This window comes from Octopus bimaculoides, chromosome 6, assembly GCF_001194135.2.
Source record: "Octopus bimaculoides isolate UCB-OBI-ISO-001 chromosome 6, ASM119413v2, whole genome shotgun sequence".
Taxonomy (NCBI): domain Eukaryota; kingdom Metazoa; phylum Mollusca; class Cephalopoda; order Octopoda; family Octopodidae; genus Octopus; species Octopus bimaculoides.
Window position 1 is genome coordinate 41,627,083 of NC_068986.1, and position 23,964 is coordinate 41,651,046.

Genomic DNA, 23,964 nt, shown 5'->3' on the forward strand with positions numbered 1-23,964 from the left:
CGTAATACGGGTGACTAGGCTATAGCCGACACTGCCAGATATTTTGAGCATCTCTGCAGTGATTCCTGATGGGCCGGGGGCTTTCCCTGTCTTCATACTCTTAATTGCTTTATCTACCATGGTACTGTCAACTCGGATAGCTGGTCCCTCTGTTGGGTCGACATACGGCAGGCTCTCTTCCTCCCATTCATTCTCTTTATTAAGCAATCTATCGTAGTGGTATCTCCAGACCTCTTTCTTTGCAGCCTCATTTAGAGCAAGCGTACCATCATCCATGCGAACACATTTCTCTCCTACTACATCACTATTCTCTCTCCTACACTGTCTTGCGACACGAAATACCTCAAGTATTTGGTCCTCATGGCACAGAACATTGGCAAATCTTTTCATATTTGCCTCCCCTCTGGCTAAATAAACCTGTCTATATATATATATATATATATATATACACACACACACACACACACATACGCACACATCTAAGTATGTGTGTACGTGTTGTCATTATCCTCAGCGTCATTGTTTTAATGTCCACTTTTCCGTGCTTGTGTGGATCAGACAGAATTTGTTGAAGCAGATTTTCTACAGCCAGATACCCTTCTTATCACCAACCCATACCTATCTCCAGACAAGGCCACATTTACTATGGCTAGGCATGTTTTTCAGGGAAGACTGAAAGTGAACAGCATTGCTTGTATAATAAGGTTACTCCTGTACAACCATCACATGATGTCAAGACACAGGTACATGCACGCATGGTGTGTGCATGTAAATGAGTATCAGTGTCATACAAGAGATATCATTCATATCTACTATTCTGTGGAAACATGTCTGGCCATGGAGAGATATTACTCGCTTGGAAATAGTTAAGGGTAGGTGACAGAAAGGGCATCCACCCAAAGAAGATCTGACCCATACAAGCATGGAAAATGCATGCTGAAATGATGATGATGCAAGAACAATAATTGCCAGTTTCACTTTATCACAAAATATGTTCAGTACAAAGTCTTGTGTATGTATATATGTATGTGTGTCTGTATGTATTTTAAAATGTATATTTGTGTATGCAGCAAAGAATATGCGACATAGGCTTTTATATATAGAGAAATATTGTAGTTAACTGATTACTGGTGTGATTGTTTTTCTTTTGTTCTTCTAGACCTTGGTCGGATGTATCAGCTAGTTTCAAGAATACAAGATGGTTTGGTAGAACTACGCTCATTTCTTGAAACACACATTTACAATCAAGGCCTTGCTGCTATAGAAAAATGTGGTGAAACAGCTGTAAATGTAAGATTATATATCTTTTTGTCTTTCAAATGTGTACTGCAGTTATAAATATTATAAACATTAAGAAATACGTGTTGAATAAAGAAATCATTCTCGGTATTCAGTTTTCCTTGTGATGTGGGTTAGATGAATTTGCACAGCAACATTAGTTTTTTCCTCCCCTTTTTTGTCATTTAAATTTTTTAATGTTGATCTAAATATATCTTAATCCTTTGAACCTATGAGTATGTGGATTTTGTGTTTACAGTTGAAAATAATTATGTTTGTGCCAGTTTATGAGCTGTAAATACAAAACCACGTGGCTGCCTACTTATGTCCAATGAAATCCTGGCTACTTAAGCATACTTGCAGTTTCAAAGGCTTAAACCTTTCCATGCCTGTTCTCATCCTTGTTTACTTCAATTTTTTTTTATCTAATACTTTATTCATGGTCACAAGTATAAAGTAAAGTGGTAATTTTAATTGGAAGAAAAAAAAGAAAAAAAATGTTTACATTTATAAAACTAAATAAAATCTTTGTAAATTTGGTTATTTAAATTTGTTTCACTTAAAAGATTTAAACTCAAAATATGCAATGCAATTACTACATTTATGTTTTTATTCTCATATCATGTCAGTAATTGGTAATAATTAATTTACTGTATAGTTATTATTTTATATTATCTTTTAGTTCATATTGTTTGTATATTTTCATCATTGAGCTTTTGTGTATGTGCATATTTATGTGTATATATTTTCTCTCGCATACAATATATTTACACCTATACATCATCTTCCCCACACTATCCCATGCCACTACATTCCCATACTTGCACACCTCTACACACCTATGCCCATCTCTATACAGGGATACCTCCTACACATGTAACTCACTCAATTGAACTGCATTCTCACCTGTTCCCTAATCATTTTATTTTTTTCTTCAAACCACTTTTTCCCATTCTTTATTTTTCTGATATAGGATTAGCACCCAAACTGTCAAGACTTTTCCTTTCCTTTTTAAGCGTTAAACTAATAATACAACATTTGTTAAAACTTGTGCTCATTGCCTAAGATATATATGTATGTTTATCTTTGTGCAGGATCCCAAAGTTTATGTTCAGACTATTCTTGATGTCCATAAAAAGTACTCTGCCCTAGTGCAAACAGCATTTAATAATGATGCCGGATTTGTTGCTGCTCTTGATATGGTACATTTATTTATTTGTTTTGTTACTTTTTGAATTTAAAATAATTATTTATCCAAAGTATATTTGTACATGATGTTAACATATGTCAGTATTTTTTTGTTAGCTTCGTTTGCATTCCTTGGAATAAACTAGTACGACCATTTAAAATTTTTTAATCTATATAACTTAACATGCCTATATATATATATATATATATATATATATATTTCTCTTGTTTTAATCGCTTCATTCATTCATTGGTTAACCCTGTAATACTAACATGTACTATTCCCTAAAATCTTAATCTTGTCTCCTTGTTTCATAATGTTTTTGTCATTTATTCTCTTGTAAACCGGCCATGTGTATTTTCTCTCTTTTTAATTGCTTCATTCATTTATCTAATCTGTAATACTACTATGTACTATTCCCTAAAACATTAGTTTTCTCTCTCTGTTTTATAATGTTTTCGTCATTGTTCTATAGTAAAAATGGCCATTGCTTGTCTGTGATGCACTCACACACTCCCATCCCACCACCTATATTTGAAATCTATCCTCAATACTGGAAACCCCTACAAGGCTCTGCCTCGCTTCTGTACCTGAAGACTTGCATACCTTCATCCCTCCTTCCCCGCCACCAACAATTGCCCACACTATTGCATGCACTAAAAGTCGATATGTTACTTAGTAAAATATTAGTAAATTAACAAACCACTTACTTATATATATATATATATATATATATATTACACTCACCCTTAATAGGGGCAACGATTTTAACATGTTTGAATGATGATAGGTTAAAGCAAGAACAACTGATATGACATGTCTGTTATCAAGTAATCACTGAAACCTTTTTTAGGGGATGAATACTATCACTCCTTCCCCTGTTCCCTCCCACTTTTCAGAGTTGGCACATTGAAAGGTAGGTCTAGTGAGATTGTTGAGATGCTTGAATGGAGGCATGTCGATGTATGCTGCATCCGAGAGGTAAGGTGGAGAGGAGCTTCAGGCAGGTTCCTTACAGGCAAAACACATAGGTATAAAATCTTCTGGGAAGGTAACAGTGACAGGATAGGTTTTGTGGGCATACTTCTTGCTGAGAAATTAGTGGATAAGGTCATAGAGGTAGTTAGAGGGTATGATAGATGCTTAAGCTCAGGCTAGTCTTACAGAATAGTATAGCAGCAATTATCTCTGGCTATGCTCCAAAAGCAAGCCTACCAAATGAACAGAAGGACCACTTTTATGATATTCTTCTGCTGGCTACCTCAAAGACGAGTGACAATGGTCTCATATTTGTGGCTGGGGATTACAATGGTCATGTCAGACGGCAGACTGGTATCTTCCATAGAGGCCATGGAATTGGTCCTCAAAATGAAGAGGGAACAAGGCTACTGGAGTTCTGTGATGCAAATAACCTATTGATCTGCAACATCAACTTCAGGGAGTCAGCTAGCCAGCCACCGGAGAACCTACCAGTCAGGTGACTGTGCTAGCTAGATTGATTACATTCTCACCAGACAGCAGGATGCATGGTTGCTCTTAAATACAAAGACCTTCCCTGGTGAAGAATGTACCCATCCCCAGCATAGACTAGTCATTAGTGATTTTAGACTCCAGGCCAGAAAGATGCCAAGAAGCAGACCAATCTGGTAAAGAAAGATTTGGCAGCTTAAAGACCCTTCATACGGTCAGGGATTTAGGAACATCCTAATTGAGAAATTTGATGAGAGGGAAGAGGAGCTACAGACTTGTGACATAGAGGGTAACTGGGAATTCCTGCGGGACAGCCTGCTGAGTGCCGCAGACCAAATCTGCGGCTGGTGCAAATTCCCATTCAGACCTAAGGTAACGTGGTGGTGGAACGATGCTATAGACAAGACCATTAGAGCAAAGAAACAGGCCCGGAAGAATGGGAGTAGCAGGGAACCATATCAGATAGCCAGAAGGGACGCTATGAGACAGGTATATCTAGCTAAGGGAGAAGCAGAAAAGGAGAAGTTTGCCTATGTTCAGCAACGTGAAGATCAAACAATTGAAGTGTTTTGGATTGCAAGACAGTGTGTGAGAGAAAATTATGATATCATAGGAGAGAAATGTGTCCACATGGTTGATGGTGCACATGCATTTAATGATTCTACGAAGAAAGAGGCTTGGAAATGCCATTATAAAAGACTGCTGAATGTGGAGAATGAATGGGAGGAGGAGAGCCTGCCAAATATTGACTCAATTGAGGGACTAGTTCCTTGGTAAATAAAGCAGTTAAGGATATGAAGACCCAGAAAGCCCCTGGCCCATCAGGAATCACTGCTGAGATGCTTAAAATATCTGGTGGTGTGGATTATGGCCTAGTCACCTGTATTGTAAATCAGGTGGTTCATGAAGGAGTTATAACCAATGACTGGTGTAGCAGCACTATAGTCAACTGCTACAAAGGTAAAAGGTGATGCATTAGAAATAATTATAGAGGTATCAAATTGTTGCATCAGGTGACGAAAGTTATGGAGAGAGTTGTAGCCCAACAAGTTAGGGAGAAAGTTAGCCTAGATGAGATGCAGTTTGGTTTTGTGCCAGGGAGAAGCACCGCTGATACTATATTTCTGGTAAGGCAGCTGCAGGAGAAATACGTAGCCAAAGATAAAGCTCTGTACTTAGCCTTTGTTGACTTGGTGAAAGCCTTTGACAGGGGCCCCCAATCCCTTATCTGGTGGTCAGTGCAGAAACTCGGGATAGACAAGTGGTTGGTAAGAGCTGTACATGCTATGTACAGGGATGCTACCTGTAAGGTGAGGGTTGGTAATGAGCACAGTAAAGAATTCAGGGTACAAGTAGGGGTTTACCAAGGATCAGTATCAGTACTCAGACCCCTCTTGTTCATCATTGTCCTCCAGGCAATAACAGGAATTTAAGACAAACTGATCCTCTATGCCGATCTTGCTCTTATTGCTGAATCACTACCAGAACTAGAGAAATTTCAATTATGGAAGCAAGGTCTAAAATCAAAGGGCCTTAGAGTTAACCTAGCAAAAGCCAAAGTCTTAGTAAATAGGAAGGCAGACAAATCACAAATCCCTTCAAGTAAATGGCCTTGCTCAATCTGTAGAAAAGGCATATGTAGAAACTCCATAAGATGCACCGGATATAAGCTTTGGACACATGAAAAGTGCAGCAATATCAGAGGAAGGTTAACAGGAAGACTAGCTTTTGTATGTGGAAGATGCACAGGTACAATAAACACTGAAAATGTTCAGAAAATAGACTCCATCAACTGCCAGGGGAACAAGCTAGTGATAGTAGATAGCTTCTGTTATCTAGGTGACCAAGTTAGTAGTGGAGGTGGATGCTCCGAGAGCGTAGCTGTGAGAATAAGATTAGGCTGGGTAAAGTTCAGAGAGCTCCTACCTCTGCTGGCAACAAGGGCTTCTCTCTCAGAGTGAGAGGCAGATTGTATAATGCCTGTGTGCGAACAGCAATGCTACATGGCAGTGAAACATGGGCTGTGATGGCCTAGTACATGCATAGGTTTGAAAGAAATTAAGCCAGTATGCTTCACTGGATCTGCAATATCAGTGTGCATCTTTGACAAAGTGTAAGCATCTTGAGAGAAAAGTTAGGCATAAGAAGCATCAAATGTGGTGTGCAAGAGAGACAACTGCACTGGTATAGTTATGTGATGCATGTAGACAAAGACAGCTGTGTAAAGAAGTGCCAATCTCTATCTGTGGAGGGAACATGGAGTAGAGGTAGACCCTGGAAGACATGGGATAAAGTAGTGAAGCATGATCTTCGAACTTTGAGCCTCACAGAGGCAATGACTAGTGACTGAGATCTTTGGTGATATGCTGTGCTTGAGAAAACCCGTCAAGTGAAATCGTAGTCATAGTGTTGGTGTCACATAACTGGCACATAAAGAGCACATTTCGAGTGTTGGGCCTCACAGCGGTGAAGTGCTGAGTTCATTTTGAGTATTGGGCCTCACAAAGGCAATGACTGAAACCTTTGGCTTTATGTCATGCTTGAGAAGACCTATCAGGCTGAGCAAAATCGCAGTCATGGCAGCTACTGGTGTCACGCAAAGGGCACCCATGCTAGTGGTACGTAAAAGCACCCATTATACTCTCAGAGTGATTGCTGTTAGGAAGGGCAGCCATCCATAGAAAACCATGCCAAATCAGACTGGAATCTGGTGCAGCCTTACAGCATACCAGCCCTGGTCAAACTGTCCAACTCATGCCAGCATGGACAACGGATGTTAAATGATGATGATGATGATGATGATAATATTATATTAAGAATGTATTGAATTTATTATTTTCTGAAAATTCCTTTTGTAATTAAAACTGTTGTTTCTTATCCAGGCTTGTGGTCAGTTTATTAATGATAACTTTGTGACAAAAAAAGAAAACTCATCTTCTGGAAAATCTCCAGAGCTGTTAGCCAGATACTGTGATCTTCTGCTCAGGAAAAGGTAACATTTTTTTCTCTTTTTAAATTTCTCTAGGTAATGTTCTATCTTGTTCGACTATGAAAGTGTACTATTTTTATTCATATCCCTGTGTTTAGTGTCAAATTCTCATCTTAAGTCCATCTCAGTTTAAGTTTTCTGATTTAATACCAATACCTGGCCCTTGCTACCTTTTTTGCTGCTTGCATATTTTTACTGTAGATACTCAGATTGGGCTTCAAACTTGTTGGTCTCTCCAATCTAGTAGGGCCTACAAAAGTCATGGGCACTGCTTCCAAATAATCTGATGAACTAATCTTTCATATTTTACTTGATTCAGTCATTAGACTGTGGCCATGCTGGGGCGCCACATTGGAGAACTTTTAGTCAAATGAATCGATCCCAGTACTTGTTATTTTAAACCTGGTATTTATTCTATCAGAATCTTTTGCTGAACTGCTAAGTTATGGGGATGTAAACACACCAACTGGTTGTCAAGCAGTGGTGGTGGTGGTGGTGATGGAAACACAAACACAAAGACACACACAAATATACATATATATATATATATATATATATATATAAAATTATGATAAGGGTGTTGAATGATTACAATGCCAGTCTGCTAGAAATAGACCCCAAATGATCTATGAACCACTTAGATTATTACTCTGCTACACAAGGTTGTAAGCAAAGAAAATAGACAGTGAGGATTTATAAAATAATTTGAATAGTACCATATCTATAGATTTCACGGTTTGAGTTATTAAAAACCCTTTCTGCTCATCAGTGGCAAAATACCAAATGTAAATAAATGAAAAATACATTATACATACCACCATAAGCACAAATAATGTACATGCATTTCACACGTATTCACGAATTCACTCCTATAACATATTTACTGCAGAACTATTCTGAGTAAATAAGCACATGGTTGAAATAGGTGCTTGGATTTAAATTCATGAATACGTGCAAAATGCAGATACGGTATTTGTACTTATGGCAATATGTATAATGTATTTATTTATTTACGTTCAGTATGTTGCCACTGATGATTGGAAAGGGTTTTTAATAACTCAAACCATGAAGTTTATAGATATGGTACTATCCAAATTATTTTATAAATCCCCACTGTCCATTTTCCTCACTTACAACCTTGTGTAGTGGAGTAATAATCTAAGTAGTTCATAGATCATTTGGGGTTTATTTCTAGCAGACTGGTGTTGTAATCATTCAACACCATTATCATAATTTTTATATAAATTAACCATTATGGTATTTTTAGTATGCTGGCCATTGATAAATCATTAAATAATGACTTTATGCTAATTACGTGCATATATATATATATATATATATATATATATATATATATACATACACACACACACACATGATGGGATTCTTTCAGTTCCTATCTATCAAATCCACTCACATTGCTTTGGATGGCCCAAGGCTATTGTAGAAATCATTTACCCAAAGTGCCACACAGTGGGACTGAACTCTGAACCATGTGGTTGGGAAACAAGCTTCTTACTACACAGCTATGCCACGCCTGATTAAAAAAAAAATTAGAAAAGTCATTAAGTTAGCTTTCAAATTCATATAGTTTATTCCTACAGCACTGAACAAACACTTGATTGTTTAGGCTCTCATTTTTGTGTTTTAATGTCACTCTATGAGGATATAACAAAATGGCATCATGAAGCTGGTACATAAATAAACAAATGAAACGTTTGGTTACTGTTTGTTCGAAATTTTATTATGTATCTTCTTTATTTGCTAACATTATACATATGGTGTAACTAAACAACAAGTAAATAATGATATTGCATTTCTAGTGCACACACATGCGTGCGCACGCACACATGAGTACTCAATTGTTTTTCTCTTTTACTTAAAATAATATATGCTAATATACTTGAGCCATGTTATCTTCTCTGTAATTCTAGTCTAATTTGATTTTGTAAACAATTCTGAGTTTTCACAAACTTTTAGAATGTAATACTAACTTACTACTATTTTTTTAATATACAGCAGTGATGTCTTTGTGAATTTATGTAATTAACTTAGGACTTATTGTTTGCAGAAAGTATTTTCTTTAGGTCGATTAAATCATTGGCTGCAGGAAAACTGCATGTAAAATTATTTATTCAAACTCATTGGTAAAACAGAGGTGGGAGTACAAATAGTAATCAGCTATATAGATGTGTTAGAGCTGTGGTTCCCAAACTTTTTCAGGCTACCGCCCACTTAACACCCAGGCTGCATTCCTAGTGCTACACCACCACCACCACCACCACCATAAATGTAGACCACTTTCTGCAGCAAACTCAAAACAACTGTATTTCACAAATAAAGCTTCAACCTAATTAACCTTTTATTTTTATTTTATTTTTTTTTTTACATTCATTAACCCATTATTGCCCCACTTTGCTTCAACATCTCCTGGATCTTTCTATCACCCCCAAGGGGATCAGTACTGCCCACTTTAGGAACCACTGCATTAGAGTATTTACTCTGGTATTTATTTTGATGTTAAATCAGGCTGCTGTCAGATTTACTTCTTAACCTATCAGAAGTTGGTTTTATGTACCACTCTAAGATACAGTATTTTCTGACATACAAGTTAACATAGTATATAGTGTAGACATTCAAATATCATCATTATCTTTCCATATCCTGCTGCATTTCACATGGAGTTCTATTTCTTCTCTAAAGTCATCTTGGTGTATAAGTCAACCTTCTTTATTTGGCTGTAAATTTTAGTCTGAAAAATTTGACTTGTACACTGGAAACTACAATTTTATTGTTTGTTTGTTGTTGGTTATTTTGTAAACTAAAATTATACTGTTTTATCTTGTCTTTCTAGTAATTTTTTTTTATTAATATGTCTGTCTGTAGAAAACTGACAAATCCAAAATTATATGATCTATTGCAGTTCTAAGAATCCTGAAGAAGCAGAATTAGAAGATACTCTAAATAAAGTGGTTAGTGATTTATATTTTCTTTGCTTTCAACTACAGAAAAAAAAAAGTACTTTTATACACTTGTTATATACTGAAACTAACCCTTTTTTTTTTGTTTATAACTATTTATTATATTTTCTTTCTTGTAGATGATTGTCTTTAAGTACATTGAAGACAAAGATGTTTTCCAGAAATTTTATAGTAAAATGTTGGCTCGGAGGCTAGTATTACATATGTCTGCAAGTGATGATGCTGAGGCTAGCATGATTTCCAAATTAAAGGTATATAAGATTTTTGCTGATAGACGAACAATCTAAATTTTAGCTAAACATATCAATTTTCCTTGTTGTTTATATACTTGTTCTGTAATCATAATTATTTACATTGAAAATTTTGCGATCATTTTGTTATGTTTTGTTATTTTTATTTTCAATTCTATTTCCACTTCTTTTCTTCCACAGCAAGCATGTGGTTTTGAATATACCTCTAAACTCCAACGAATGTTCCAAGACATTGGAGTTAGTAAAGACCTTAATGAAAGATTTAAAAAACACCTTCAGGCTTCATCTCAACCTTTGGATAGTAAGTACAGTTTAAAAAATAATTATTCTGTATATTTAAGGGTACACTTTGATATATCTTCTTCACCATCCTCTTTCTGTCTTTCCTCTCACTTTTTCCAACTGGAGTAGCCATGTGTCTCCTCTACTCCCAGACACCTGTTTTTGTCCCTTTGCCACAAAGTACTACTCTCAGTACTACTCCCACCCTCAGTTGTGGGGTCTTGTCTTGTGAGTTAGATGATGACCTCACTGATGCTGGTGCCACATAAAAAAGCACTCAGTACACTCTGTGAAGTGGTTGGTGCTAGGAAGAGCATTCAGCCATACAAATCATGCCAAAACAGACAGTAGGGCTTAGTGCTGTCCTGTGGCTCGCAAGCTCCTGTCAAACCGTCCAGTCTCTGTCAACTAGGAAAGTGGACATTAAAAGATGATGATTTCTTTTTGATATAAGTAGTGTCCTTATCATTATCATATGTCTGTTTTCTATACTAATATGGGCTAGATGTATCTGGTCCAGTCCAGTGTCTTATCACAGAACACATTATGCTCATTCACATTGTTTACAGCCTACTTGAGATAGCTGCCAAGTCTCTCTCAAATCACCTTTTACTATCTTAAAAAGGATGTGTCATATACAATTCAGAATACAAAATGCCTGACAACGGTCATAGCAGGCATGCATTGATCATTGGTCTGCTCTAGCTGAGCTGACCTAGGGCTAAACAACAGCATTGAATGCTTATTCTATCATTTATATCCTTCATAACAGCAAAAATGCCTTTTTCATGCACTCAGTTTTTAGCTTAAGTGAATTGTACATCCAGTAAATTCTGCACAGCTTGGCTTTTTCAGTCATTTTAGGATCTCAACCAATATTTTCTAAGAAATTTCAGAGATGAGTTGACTGTGTTTAGCTGCCATGAGGAGTGAAGTAGCTAATGTTTTAGGCTTTTGCCCTTCATCAGAGAGAGAGAGAGCGCGCGGGGTGGTTCTTGTCACTTGAGCTGCAAGCTAGTATAAATGGAGGAATTAAATTGAGGTGAGAGGTGGACGCAAAGTTGGTCAGAAGTCTCGGATATAAAGTAGATGACAAGATGGTACCAGAACTAGAGAGAGAGAGAGAGAGAGAGAGAGAGAGAGGGAGAGACCAATCCTTTGTGGTATTTAAGTCATTAAAAGCAGACAGGCAGAAAATGATTTATAAACTTTTCTATTATTAAGCAGAGAACATCAAAATATTTTATTCATACAGTTCACTTATTTTGTTCTTGCATTTTTTGTCTTTTTTTTATACTTATACTTACTAAATGACTATATCTGGGAAAATGGTAAGTAACCTAAAAATATTTAAAATAATCATATGTAATTTCGTTACTCAAGTTCTCTTCAGAAAAGAAAGCAATCATTAGTGGTTCAGGATCTCACTGAGCATCACCTTAGAGAAGTATCTCACATTGACTTAAGCCTCAGAAATTAAATTTGGCTGATGAAAACTGTGTGTAATAGAAACAGGTGGGGCACAGTATTAGTAGATCAGAGACAAAATACTTTGAAGCGTTGGATTAAGTCCCTTGAAGTTCTGAGTTCAGTTCCAGCTAAAGTTAACTTTGCCTTTCTCTTCTCAGTTTGATAAAAAATATTTAAGCTGATATAATCGACTAAATCCTTTGAAGGTATTACTCCAGCAGAAGAATAGAATACTAAATCAATCACAGCAAAGAAATAGCAGTAATTATTGTTCAGAAGTAAATACAGACAGATTAAATGAAACCTTTTTGAAGCCTGCTTCATATTGTATTTACATGAAGCATCAATCAAGTAGTTGGTCTTGGGTATACTAAAACAATGCTGTCTTGGAGATTAGCAACAATGACTGTCCCACTCTTATTTCATATCACATTTATATGGAATACTGATCAACTTATCATTGTTCAAAGATAAAGTCAGTCAAGGCTGAACTAGAGCTAAACAACTATCCAAATAATAATTCTTAAGCATTCGTTATATCATTATGGTGACATTTAAACTTTGATGAAATAATTTGTATGTATCTGTGAATTTCAAACATACATTAACAATCTTAACCTAATGCTAACAGCCTTTTTATTACATTGTCACTTAATTGTTTCATGCCCTTCCAAACGCCAACCACTTTATAGTGTGAACTAGATACATAAAAAGCATCCAGTCCATACTGTAAAGAGGTTGCCGTTTGGAAGGGCATCTAACTGTAAAAACCTTGCCAAAACTGACCTTGTCTATGCTTGTGCCACGTAAAAAAACACCCAGTCCACTGTGTTGGGCAGTTGGTGTTAGGAAGAGCATCTGGCTGTAAAAACTCTGCCAAAACAGACACAAAAGTGGAAGGTGGATGTTAAACGGTGATGATGATGATAGTAGACTGAATCATGTTGTTAGTTCCTTAGTTTGTTTTGGTTATGATAGCTAAGGCCATACAGGAGGGAATTGCTTTTTACTTGTGGAACTGGAACAATCCTAACTTATTTAAAATCATTGCCAAATGAATCTCAAAAGCACTACCTTGCCATCATATTTTTTGCAGAATATTGGGAGTGAATAATATTCACTTACAACAATTATGCAATGTCAAGACAAAGAGACACAAACACATACATACTCACTCACTCACACAAACACACACACACACACACACACACACACACATACACACATACATAAATGACTGGCTTCTTTTAGTTTCCATTTACCAACTCACTTACAAGACTTTGGTTTTGCCCTGGATAGTAGAAGACATTTGCTCAAGGTTCCACACAAGGGACTGAATCCTGGTCAAAAAGCAAACTTCTTAGCTATTACATATCTTCTAATTAATGGAAATGTAATAATAATAATAATGGCGAAAGAGGAAATGTTACGTTTAAAATTAGAGAAAGTTTGCCACACCCAAGCAAATAAAGTTTGCATTTTGACTGACCTGGTCAGTCATTTATGTTGTGGTATGCCCTACTAAAGCATGTAGCCCTTTTCACTTTACTAATCTGATAACATAAAAATAAAGGCGAGTAGGAATGGGGGGTGGGTGATAACCTGGAGGTGGAATAATTAATTGAAAGCTAATAAGTAGTTAGAAAGTCAACTTACACATGACCTATTTAAAAATAGTACCTTATGCACAGAGAGAGAGAGAAAGAGAGACAGACAGACAGAATTGCTAATGAATTGACTTTAATCTTTTGCAGTTGATTTTAGTATACAAGTTCTCAGCTCAGGGTCTTGGCCATTTCAACAAACTGGTTCTTTCAATTTACCAGTAGAAGTAAGTAATTTTCTTTAAAAGCCTCTTTATATTTGAGTCTTGCTTAATGCTTTTCTTTTATTAATTTGATTGTTACTGTTATTTAATTAATGATAATAACAATGTTATTTCATTAGTTTTTAAAGTTGTCATTCTGGTTTTATTTTTTTACTTTTGGAAAGAGTGAAGTTTTTTTTTGTCTTTTTAACATTTCCACTGACAAATAAAATAGAATTGATTTAATGACTGCTTATTGTTGAAATTTATGTCAACTGTTATTTAACCCCAAATAGATATATGACCTCTGTGAATACTAATGCAGAAAGTGGAGCTAATGATAGTAGAATGGATTTTAGATGAGGTGCTAGAATTGTAGGTATGTGCTTATCTGTTGGTAGCAATGAACTTCACTGTGTATGCATGATATCGTATATCAAATGCACTTGTAGTGACATCATTTGGCACCAAAATACAGTCGCCATTACTGCGTTTTCATCCATGCATGCGCAGGGAATAGTTCCGGAAGGAACACAGGAAGAGTCCCATGCGCATGTGTGGAATTCAACATCAAAAACGTTCCCGCTCTTTTTCATTCTCTTTCTCGGTCGGCCGGCCATGAGCATGGACGTGTCAAGCTGTCTCTCCAGCATTCCAACTCTGGGGACAGCTCATTCCAACATTCCAACGTCTCAGCAACCATGCCTATTTTCCTCTGTAAATAAATATTGTTGTGTTGATAGTTCAGAGTCAGCGTTACGTTGTTTCTTTTGAATTTACTATAGGAAAGCGGGTGTACACCTAATGGTGTATAACCATTTTCCTATACACTGTATTTGATATGGTTGATCAAATATGTGTAAAAGATACACTGTATCAAATGTGAGCATAAACTACTTTGCTATATAGACATGAAACACACTGAGACTCTATAGTAGTTGGAAAGGAAATAGTTGCATGTGCTTTGTTAGTTAATGAAAAATACTGAATGCATATGAATTGAAAGAAGTGTTTGATACTAAAAACCGAATTAAATTGATTGATGATGCTGTGTTGTGTCACTAAAGGTGATAGGTATTTATGGTAAAGGTTGATCAAGAGAAGGAGATCTAAGGAACCTACCCCTTACAAGTGAGATAGTATAAGCTAAGCATTGAAGCATTTGAAAAGGGTTTGTATCACAGACACCTTTAGCATACTATAATTGAATATTTGGTGACGATTTACTGATCCATCATGTCCTTATACTATGGTCTTGATTGGTTTCAAAATACACTTTGGCATTCACCTCATTGTTTAAAGTCTATATTCCTTGCTAGCATAGGTTGGACTGATTGTTAGGATCTGACAGGTCCAAGGACTACACAATGCTCCATTGTTTACTTTGGCATAATTTATACAGCTGGATGACTTTCCTATTGCCAACCACATTATGGTGTATACTGGGTGCTTTTTTCATTCCACCAGCTTTAGTGAAGTCACAAGACTATAAAAATAGGCAGCTTTATCCTAAGAGATGTGGGGATAAAGCATGAGAGAAGGGGATGAACAGAACAAGTTTCTTACTGTAGGTGAGTTTACATGGTTACTTACATTTTAGAAGAGAAGGTGAGGCGATCAGGGTGGAACTAAGAAGAGATGAAAGTAATGGTGATGGGATGTCTGGGTGGAGCCTCAAGATATGGAGTAGGAGCAGAAGAACTGGGAAAGTGGGTGTGTAAAGGTTAGAGGAGTAAAGAAGAGGACAGAGATGATGATAGGGAAGAAGAGATAATTTGGTGGCTCGGAGGGATGATCGGTGTAAAATGTGGGTGGAAAGGATAGCATAAGGATGAAAGATGGATATCTAGGGAAATAGTTCTAAGCAGTGAGAAAGATTAGTGGTGTCAAGGATAAGTTGCCATTAAAGAGATGGTCAGTAGTGGCATTGTCTTGAGGAAGAAATTGGGCATATATGCATACACATGCTGCACTTTTTAAATTTACTTTCACCAAGTTTGGTGAGTCTTCTTGAGAACCACTTATTGTCAGTCATCATTGCCTGCATTAGGCTCAATATCCAAAGTTCAGCCTTCACCCGTGTCTTCATCCCATGTCTTCCTGTGTCTCTGGCTTCTGCAAACTCTATCCATATTAAATGATCAGCTCTTCTTTATACAGCACTCTTCATTCATACACATCACATGTCCATACCAGTGCAGTCTTCTATCTTGCACACAGTATCTGATTCCTCTTAAGCCCAATTTTTTTCTCAACACTTTTATACTATATCTTTCATGCACACTTACATTGCACATCCAATGGAGCATGCTCATTTTATGTTTTTCTAATCTTCTCAAGTCCTTTACATTTAAGGCCTGTGCCTCACTAGCATATTGCATTATAGTTCTAACACAAGTGTTGTACAATCTGCCCTTCACTCTTTGGGAGACCTTTGTTACCAACAGCAGTAGAACTTTCTCCCACACATTCTTACTGTGACTGGTATACTTTCAGAGCAACCATCTCCCCTGCTGCTTACATCTAGGTAACAAAAGCTATCAACTCTTCTAGTGAGCCATCCAGATGTTTAAGAGAATCTATTTCCAGTGTGCTCATAGTATGTACTGCTCCTGTGCATCAGTCTCATGTGAAGCTTACATTCTCGTTTAGTTTGCCTGTGATTCCACAACAATTCTTGTGTATCCATAGCTTAAAATGGGTACAGCAAGTTGGTCTATACCTACTCCTTTTATGCATATTGAGCTAGGCCATTTCTCTGCAGATACCAGAGTCCTCTCTTTCCTACTTAGCAAAACTTACATCCTTGCTAAGTTTACCTTAAGACCTCTTCATTATAGGCTCAGCTTCTATGCCTGGAATTTCTTCTCCAATTCCCCCATAAATTCAGTTGTGAGAGGTAAATCATCAGCACAAAGAAGTTCCCATGGAAACTGGTCTTAAACTTATCTGTGATGGCCTGTAGGACTATGAGGAATAAGAGAGGCCTGTGCACTGAAACTTGATGAACTTCTACCCTCATGTATTCATAACTTCACTGAAATCATTGCTGACTCTCACTTACTGTATCTTTGTACATAGCTTGTACAGTTCTTGGTTTCCTACACCTATCTTCTTTAGTGATCACCAAATTAGTGAATATGATACTCAGTCAAATGCCTTCTCCAAGTCAACAAATGCTTGGAATAGCGATTTACTCTTAGCCAAGTACTTCACCTGTAGCTGCCTCATTAGGAAGATTGCAATATTTCTTCTAGGCATGAAACCAAACTGCATCTTGTCTTGGTTGGCTCTGTCTTGGATAGATTGTACAATGATGCTCTCTGTAACCTTTATAATTTGATCCATTAGTTTGATTCCCCTATAATTTCCTTTCTCTAAGGTATTGCCTTTGCCTTTGTATCAGTTTATGATGATATTGCTATGCCAGTTAATGAGTATGACACCTTTCTGTGTGACTTGATTAACTATCCAGGTAGTAATCATGTATCCTAGCTCACAAGGAACTTTGAGCAACTCTGCAAATATTTTTGATGGACCTACAGCTTTCTCTCTTTTCATATTATTGATCTCTTAACTTACCACACTGTAGTCAATTTGAATTACTTGTCCGTCTGTTGGTCAGTATGGGCAGCCCCTCTTTATCCCATCCATTCTCCACATTCAGCAGCCTCTCATGATAGCATTTCCACACCACTTTCTTGTCTTCTATATATTGATGGCAATTATACCTTCATAGTTCCAAATACACTTTTTACTAATGACATCTCTCACGTAGTCTCATGATCTCTGATTCTACAGCTGTTCTGATGTTGGTAGTCAACATGGAGGAGAGAATGAATTTGGATGCTACAGTAATTCTTTAATTATTGGTTATTCATGTATCTGAGTGCCTTATATAATTTGATGTGATTTGAATTTTTCTCCTGTTAAGAACATCAGTTAAGTAAATGTTTAGAAATGATAAAAAGTGCTATGTTAAAAATTGGTTTGGAGAGAGAAATCTAGAATTATTATCCTGGTTTCAAAATTATTCAATCTCACTAAAAGTTAAAAACATTCTGGGTTACAATGAACCCACTAAGTTCTTCTAAGAACATCATCATCATCATTTAACATTTGTTGTCCATGCTGGCATGGGTTGGACAGTTTGACTGGCAAGCTGGAAGGTTGTACCAGACTCCAGTCTGATTTGGCATGATTTCTATGGCTGAATGCTCTTCCTATTGCCAACCACTCTGAGAGTGTAATGGGTGCTTTTATGTCCTACCTGCATGGGTGCCATTTGTGTGATACCAGTATCTTCCACGACTGCGATTTTACTTGGCTTGATGGGTCTTCTCAAGCAAAAGAAAATTGCATTTAAAAAGAACTTTCATGTTGTGTACAGATATGAAGCAAAGAAGAATCAATATATGTTCCTAGTATTGACAGTAAAATGTAGGATGTCTGATAATTCAGAGCATGAAAAAAGAAAGTGCTCTATGTCATAGATCAAAAGTTTACATACATCAAGCATAAATTCCATTGTTAGATGAGAAAATATAAATATAATTTATATATATATCTATAAATATGAATAGTGAGTGAGAATCAGAATTCTAGACAAGGATTCTTCAAGACAACTGTTCAGTTCTTAATTTTCTACTGAAAATGTAGTTTTGTAAGGTATATTGGTTACAAACACTATACTGAAATGATGTGTGTTGGTTAGCTAATTTGAGCAGTGTTTGTTTATGTGGTCCATAACTTTGGTCCTTATCCATTTGGCTCTAGTGCAGTGTGTAGTTATGTATTTGAATGTATGTGTCAATACATTTCTCTGTATATGTAGATATATCATAAGAGAACACAGAGTAATATACACATGTAACAGTATTAGTGATAATTAAGATAATGTTTATATTGTCTGTGTGTGTGTGAGGGTTAGTGTTTGCTGCAAGTGCATCATATAGGACATTTGAAGTTTGTTTTATGTTGATACTTGAAAATTTATTTCAAGTGCATGTTGAGGTTACAATTATTATACGGTTAGTTAGTCCCAAAATACATATGCTGCCTTGAAAGTTAGTAATCTGCAGTACTTACCAAGATTTCATTACATATTTATATTATAAATGTGTTGAAATGGACATTCAAAATGCAGCATGTTACATATGTTGATTGATCCATAGTCATATTTTCTTTTTTAACCCTTTAACATTTAAGCCAGCAATACCAGGCCCAAATATTCTACCTATTTTATGTTCATTGGCCCTTCAATTTTATTCTAAAAATAAGGAATCACATCATTGAAATCTCAAAGCTATGTGATAATACATGATTAGTTCAAAACAATGTAAATGAGCATTACATTTGAAAGACTAATCTGAATGCTAAAGGGTTAAACATCAAATCTAAAACCAAAAGAGTTAACTCTATAGTTAACCCTTTACCTACCAGTGATCTCGTATGAGATCACTTAAAAATTACAAATTTTGTAATTATCTGTCAATATTTACATATATCTAACCTTTTTGCTATATCTACTAGGTATATTTCTCTGATATTCAAATGAGGTTTGCTAATTTTTCACCCAATACCTCGCTTATTTTTATTTAAAATGTTATTTTGATCATTCCAGCGTGTTTCTAAGGCTGTTTTATTCTAGAAATCAAAGTTTCATTAAAAAATTCCAGTTAATAGAATTATGGGAGGTAATGGGTTAATGATGATCAGAAATGTTGGTTTATATGCATTTATGATAAACTTTTTTTATTGAATTTCTGTTGAGTATTGCTTAATATATTCATTTTCCTTTTAGCATATTTATTTTGAACTTAAGATTTCAACCTCAAATAAAGTCTGGGTTGTGTGAATGACACTCATATGTTGAATGTATGTCAATGGGTGTTATGTATTTAAAAACTGAAGAGGGTGAGTGATAAAATAGATTTTGTTGGAGTACTACTGTTTATAAGTTTTGTATGTATGCTACATAGATTGTTATTTGTTGAGTATTTTAGTAGGATGAGCTGTAAAAGTGAAATGACTAAGTGGATAAACTTTTAGACAGTATACTCATCGGGTACAGGTTCAGCTTGGCTGCTGTTGTTTCATTGAATTTCTGAGCAGAACACTTTATTTTACATTGTCTTAGTTCAATAAGTATTAGAAATAATGATTTCTATTGTTTTATTTTTCATCATAATAATTCCTTTTGTAGGTATTAGAAATAAAAGATCATTGAGCCTGGTTGTCCATTAGTGAAAGGTTAAGCAAGTCAGTTTATGGGGAATAAATTGTGTTCAGCTGAACAGTTTGTTATTGTTTATGTAGTTAAGATGTTAAGTTGCACTAATCTCCATCATATTAATAGTAGAGTGAGAAAGAAAATGGTCTCATTATTCAAGTAATAAAAAGACAAATAGCTTGTATATAACTTAGATCTTATAACTGAAGCACTTTTTATAAGCTCATTGATTAGTAATGTAGTTGATGAAAAATTCTATTTCAAAAATTATTTTTTTTAATTGTACAAAAATAATATTATACATTCTTGGCATCATAAGAATTTATGAATTTCAAGAGGTGAAATAATACTCTCTCTCTTTTACTCTTTTACTTGTTTCAGTCATTTGACTGCAGCCATGCTGGAGCACCGCTTTTAGTTGAGAAAATCGACCCCAGGTCTTATTCTTTGTAAGCCAAGTACTTATTCTATCGGTCTCTTTTTGCCGAACCGTTAAGTTACAGGGACGCAAACACACCAGCATCGGTTGTCAAGCGATGGTGGGGGGACAAACACAGATACATAACATATACACATGCATACATATATACATATATACGACGGGCTTCTTCTAGTTTCCGTCTACCAAATCCACTCACAAGGCTTTGGTCGGCCCGGGGCTATAGTAGAAGACACTTGCCCAAGGTGCCACGCAATGGGACTGAACCCGAAACCATGTGGTTGGTAAGCAAGCTACTTACCACACAGCCACTCCTGCGCCTAAATATTCAACCTTTTCTGTTCAAAGGGTTTTTTTTAATAACTTAATATTCACATGCTATTATTTATTGCTTTATCTATTTAGACCTCCACTGTTCCAAAGAATAATTATTTCTATTATATATATTATTGCAGGTCATCATCAGTTTATTTGGATTCCAAATTTCACCCACTCTATATAGTTTTCAATATATCTATTAAACTTAAAGTGGCAAACTGGCAGAATCATTATCATACTGGACAAAATGCTTAGCAACATTTTGTCCGTCTTTATGTTCTGAGTTTAAATTCTATCATGATCAGCTTTGCCTTTCATCCTTTGAAGGTCGATAAAATAAGTACCAGTTGAACACTGGGGTCACTCCCAAAATTACTGGCCTTGTACCAAACGTTGAAATCAAGATATTCATTTAACTTAAGAATGCTATTAATTTCTTTTTTTTTTTCTTTCTTTCATATTGGTTGTTTTCAAATTATTTTTCAAATATTTTCATTTTACTCTAGCTTGAAAGAAGTTTCCAAAGATTTACAACATTTTACAGCAGCCAGCACAGTGGGCGTAAGTTAAATTGGTTGTACCATCTCTCGAAAGGAGAACTGGTGACTAGCTGCTTTAAAAACAAGTATACACTACAGGTAATATTTGAATTTTCACAAGTTACTCTGCTTCATTTCTTCTTGTGAAACATTATTCTTTGTCTTTTACATTTTACTTGTTTCTGTCATCGGACTGTGGCCATGCTGGGGCACCATCTAGAAGGATTTTTAGTCAAACAAATTAACCACAGTACTTATTTTTATAAAGCCAAGTACTTATTCTAATGATGTCTTTTGTCACATCATTACGTTACGAGGACATAAACAAAACAACACAGGTTGTCAAGTGGTGGTGGGAGACTAACACAAATCACACATAGATGTATACATAATATATTCATTTATACATACATATATATATCATCATCATTTAACGTTCACTTTCCATGCTGGTATGGGTGGGATGATTTGATAAGAGCCGGCCAGGCAGAAGTCTGCACCACACTTCTGTAACTGTTTTGGCAGGATTTTTACAGCTGGCTGCCCTTCCTAACACCAACCACTTAGCAGAGTGGACTTGGTGCTTTTTACATGGCACAAGCACAGGCGAGGTCAGAGGTTTTTACAGCTGGGTGCTGTCAACCATTTTACTGTGTGGACTGGGTGCTTTTAAGTGGCACCTGCACTGACAGGGTCACTAAGTACTTGCAAGAACAAAAAAAAACTTTTGAGAGGTGAGGGGGCATTGTAGGAGATGATCTTGTGTCAGACGATGAAAGGTTATAGTGAGGTAGAGAGATAGAAACAGGTGTCTTGCTGTAGAGGTGGTACAAGGTTACTCAGTGTGAGAGAGAAAAATCAGGAATGAAGACAGAAACAAGTGCACTACCACAAAAGAAATATGGTTACCCAACCTGAGAGAAGTGCACGAGAAGGATAGAGAGAGTGGAAGACAGCAGGATAGAAATGGTTGCAAAGTGTCGGGCATGCACAATGATACAGTGAGACAGGGCATGGGTGGAACACACAGTCGGAAGCTAGCGGAGAGCACTGATACAGTAGCACAGGGCCAAGAGGACAGGATTGGGGAGTGGAAAGTAAGCCTAGTGGATGAAGTGGAAATGTGAGGAAGAGATGTAGAGATGTAGTTTGTTTGTTGTGGTAGAGTGTGTGAGAAATTTTCTTGTTAAACGTGGGTGGGACACACAATGCTTCTAGAACTCAGAGATAAATGTATCTGTTAATTTACCTATGATAAGTCACATCTTAATTACCCTATCACATACTCTGACTACCTCAATTACTTTATCTACCCCACTTTTCTGCTAACTGTATGCCTATACCACCTACTCCATCCTTCCTGCTGATCCAGAAGAATTTGAATCTCTGTCTCTTATCTGTGAGGAATCTAGCTGAGTCTCCCCTTCATCTTCTTGCATACCACACACCTCAACATGGTGTCGCTCCAACATTTCCATCCTCTCCCCACTCCTTCCTTTCATTGTACCAACAGTGATGGTAGCGGCCCTGAGATTGAGTACTTGGGAGTGGTGGCAGCAAGGTAGTTGTGGAAATTTTCATATCACCTGAAACAAAGAAGATCTGCAAAAACGCTTACCAATTAGCATAGAGCTTTGGGACATAGTTTATTCAGTGAATTACAATGAATCACAGTCCCCCCCCCCCTCGCCGCCACCTCATCCAACATCTAGAGCAAGTGCCAACAAGTGGGTATGAGAATAGGGTGGTTACATAGGGCAGTTTAAGTATTATATGTCTAAATATTTATATATGAGGTACCTTTAACTGTATACGACATTTATCAGGGTGCCTGTATGAGGGTATAAGGAGGTAATCAAAATATGTATTCATCACACACATCACAGGAAGCGTATGAGTTGCCAGGTGAAAATATTAATGTATGAATTAAAAATGATGGTGGTGGGGAGGTGGGTGTCATAATGGGTGTGCAAAGTTGACGTTGAGCACAGGCCTTGTACAAACTAAGTTTACCCACCACATAGCTAGATAGGCTCAGAAGAAAAGCTGTAGTATTTAACAATTATTGTTATTATTATTATTATTATTATTATCATCATCATCATCATTAATATATTAATACTAAATTAATATACATGTACATTTTAATCATTAAATTTATCGCATAAGCATTTCACAACAAGAGGTGGAGTCTGGCTGAAATTGAAATGAAATTACATGTGGTCTTGGCAACTAGATATTAAAAGAAATGGGAGAATCCTATAACAATAGCTTAGCTGTTGATTCAAGAAAGAGGGAGTGAGTTGTTGATTCATGAACAGCAGCAAAGAAGTGGAACAATATTTGGGAATATATATTAAATAAACGACAGATGCTGAAGATGGACGTTGGGTACAGGCCTTGTGCAAACTAAATTTACGCACCACACAGCTAGATGGGCTCAGAAGAAAAGGCATAGTATTTAATAATTATTATTATTATCTTTAGAATATTAATATTAAATTAATATACATGTACATTTTATTGTTAAATTTATTGCATAAGCATTTTGCAATGAGAGGGGTAGTTTGGCTGAAATTGAAATGAAATTACATGTGGCCTGGGCGATTAGATATTGAAAGAAATGGGGAATCCTAGATTCATTGACTAAGTCACATTTGAATAATAATAACAATAAGTTAGCTGTTAATTCAAGAAAGAGCAATATATATATATATAT

At 36.2% G+C, this 23,964-nt stretch overlaps 1 protein-coding gene across 2 annotated transcripts in view; it reads left to right on the forward strand.

Moving 5' to 3' along the window:
- Positions 1–23,964, forward strand: part of LOC106871142 (cullin-1) — a 110,965-nt gene that overhangs the window by 80,388 nt on the left and 6,613 nt on the right. For both annotated transcript variants that reach the window (XM_014917452.2, XM_052968701.1), the window contains 8 exons: positions 1,160–1,290; positions 2,373–2,480; positions 6,820–6,929; positions 9,850–9,898; positions 10,027–10,158; positions 10,339–10,459; positions 13,665–13,741; positions 21,213–21,344. In XM_014917452.2, the coding sequence (XP_014772938.2) occupies positions 1,160–1,290; positions 2,373–2,480; positions 6,820–6,929; positions 9,850–9,898; positions 10,027–10,158; positions 10,339–10,459; positions 13,665–13,741; positions 21,213–21,344 (860 nt within the window). The remainder of the gene's footprint in view (positions 1–1,159; positions 1,291–2,372; positions 2,481–6,819; positions 6,930–9,849; positions 9,899–10,026; positions 10,159–10,338; positions 10,460–13,664; positions 13,742–21,212; positions 21,345–23,964) is intronic.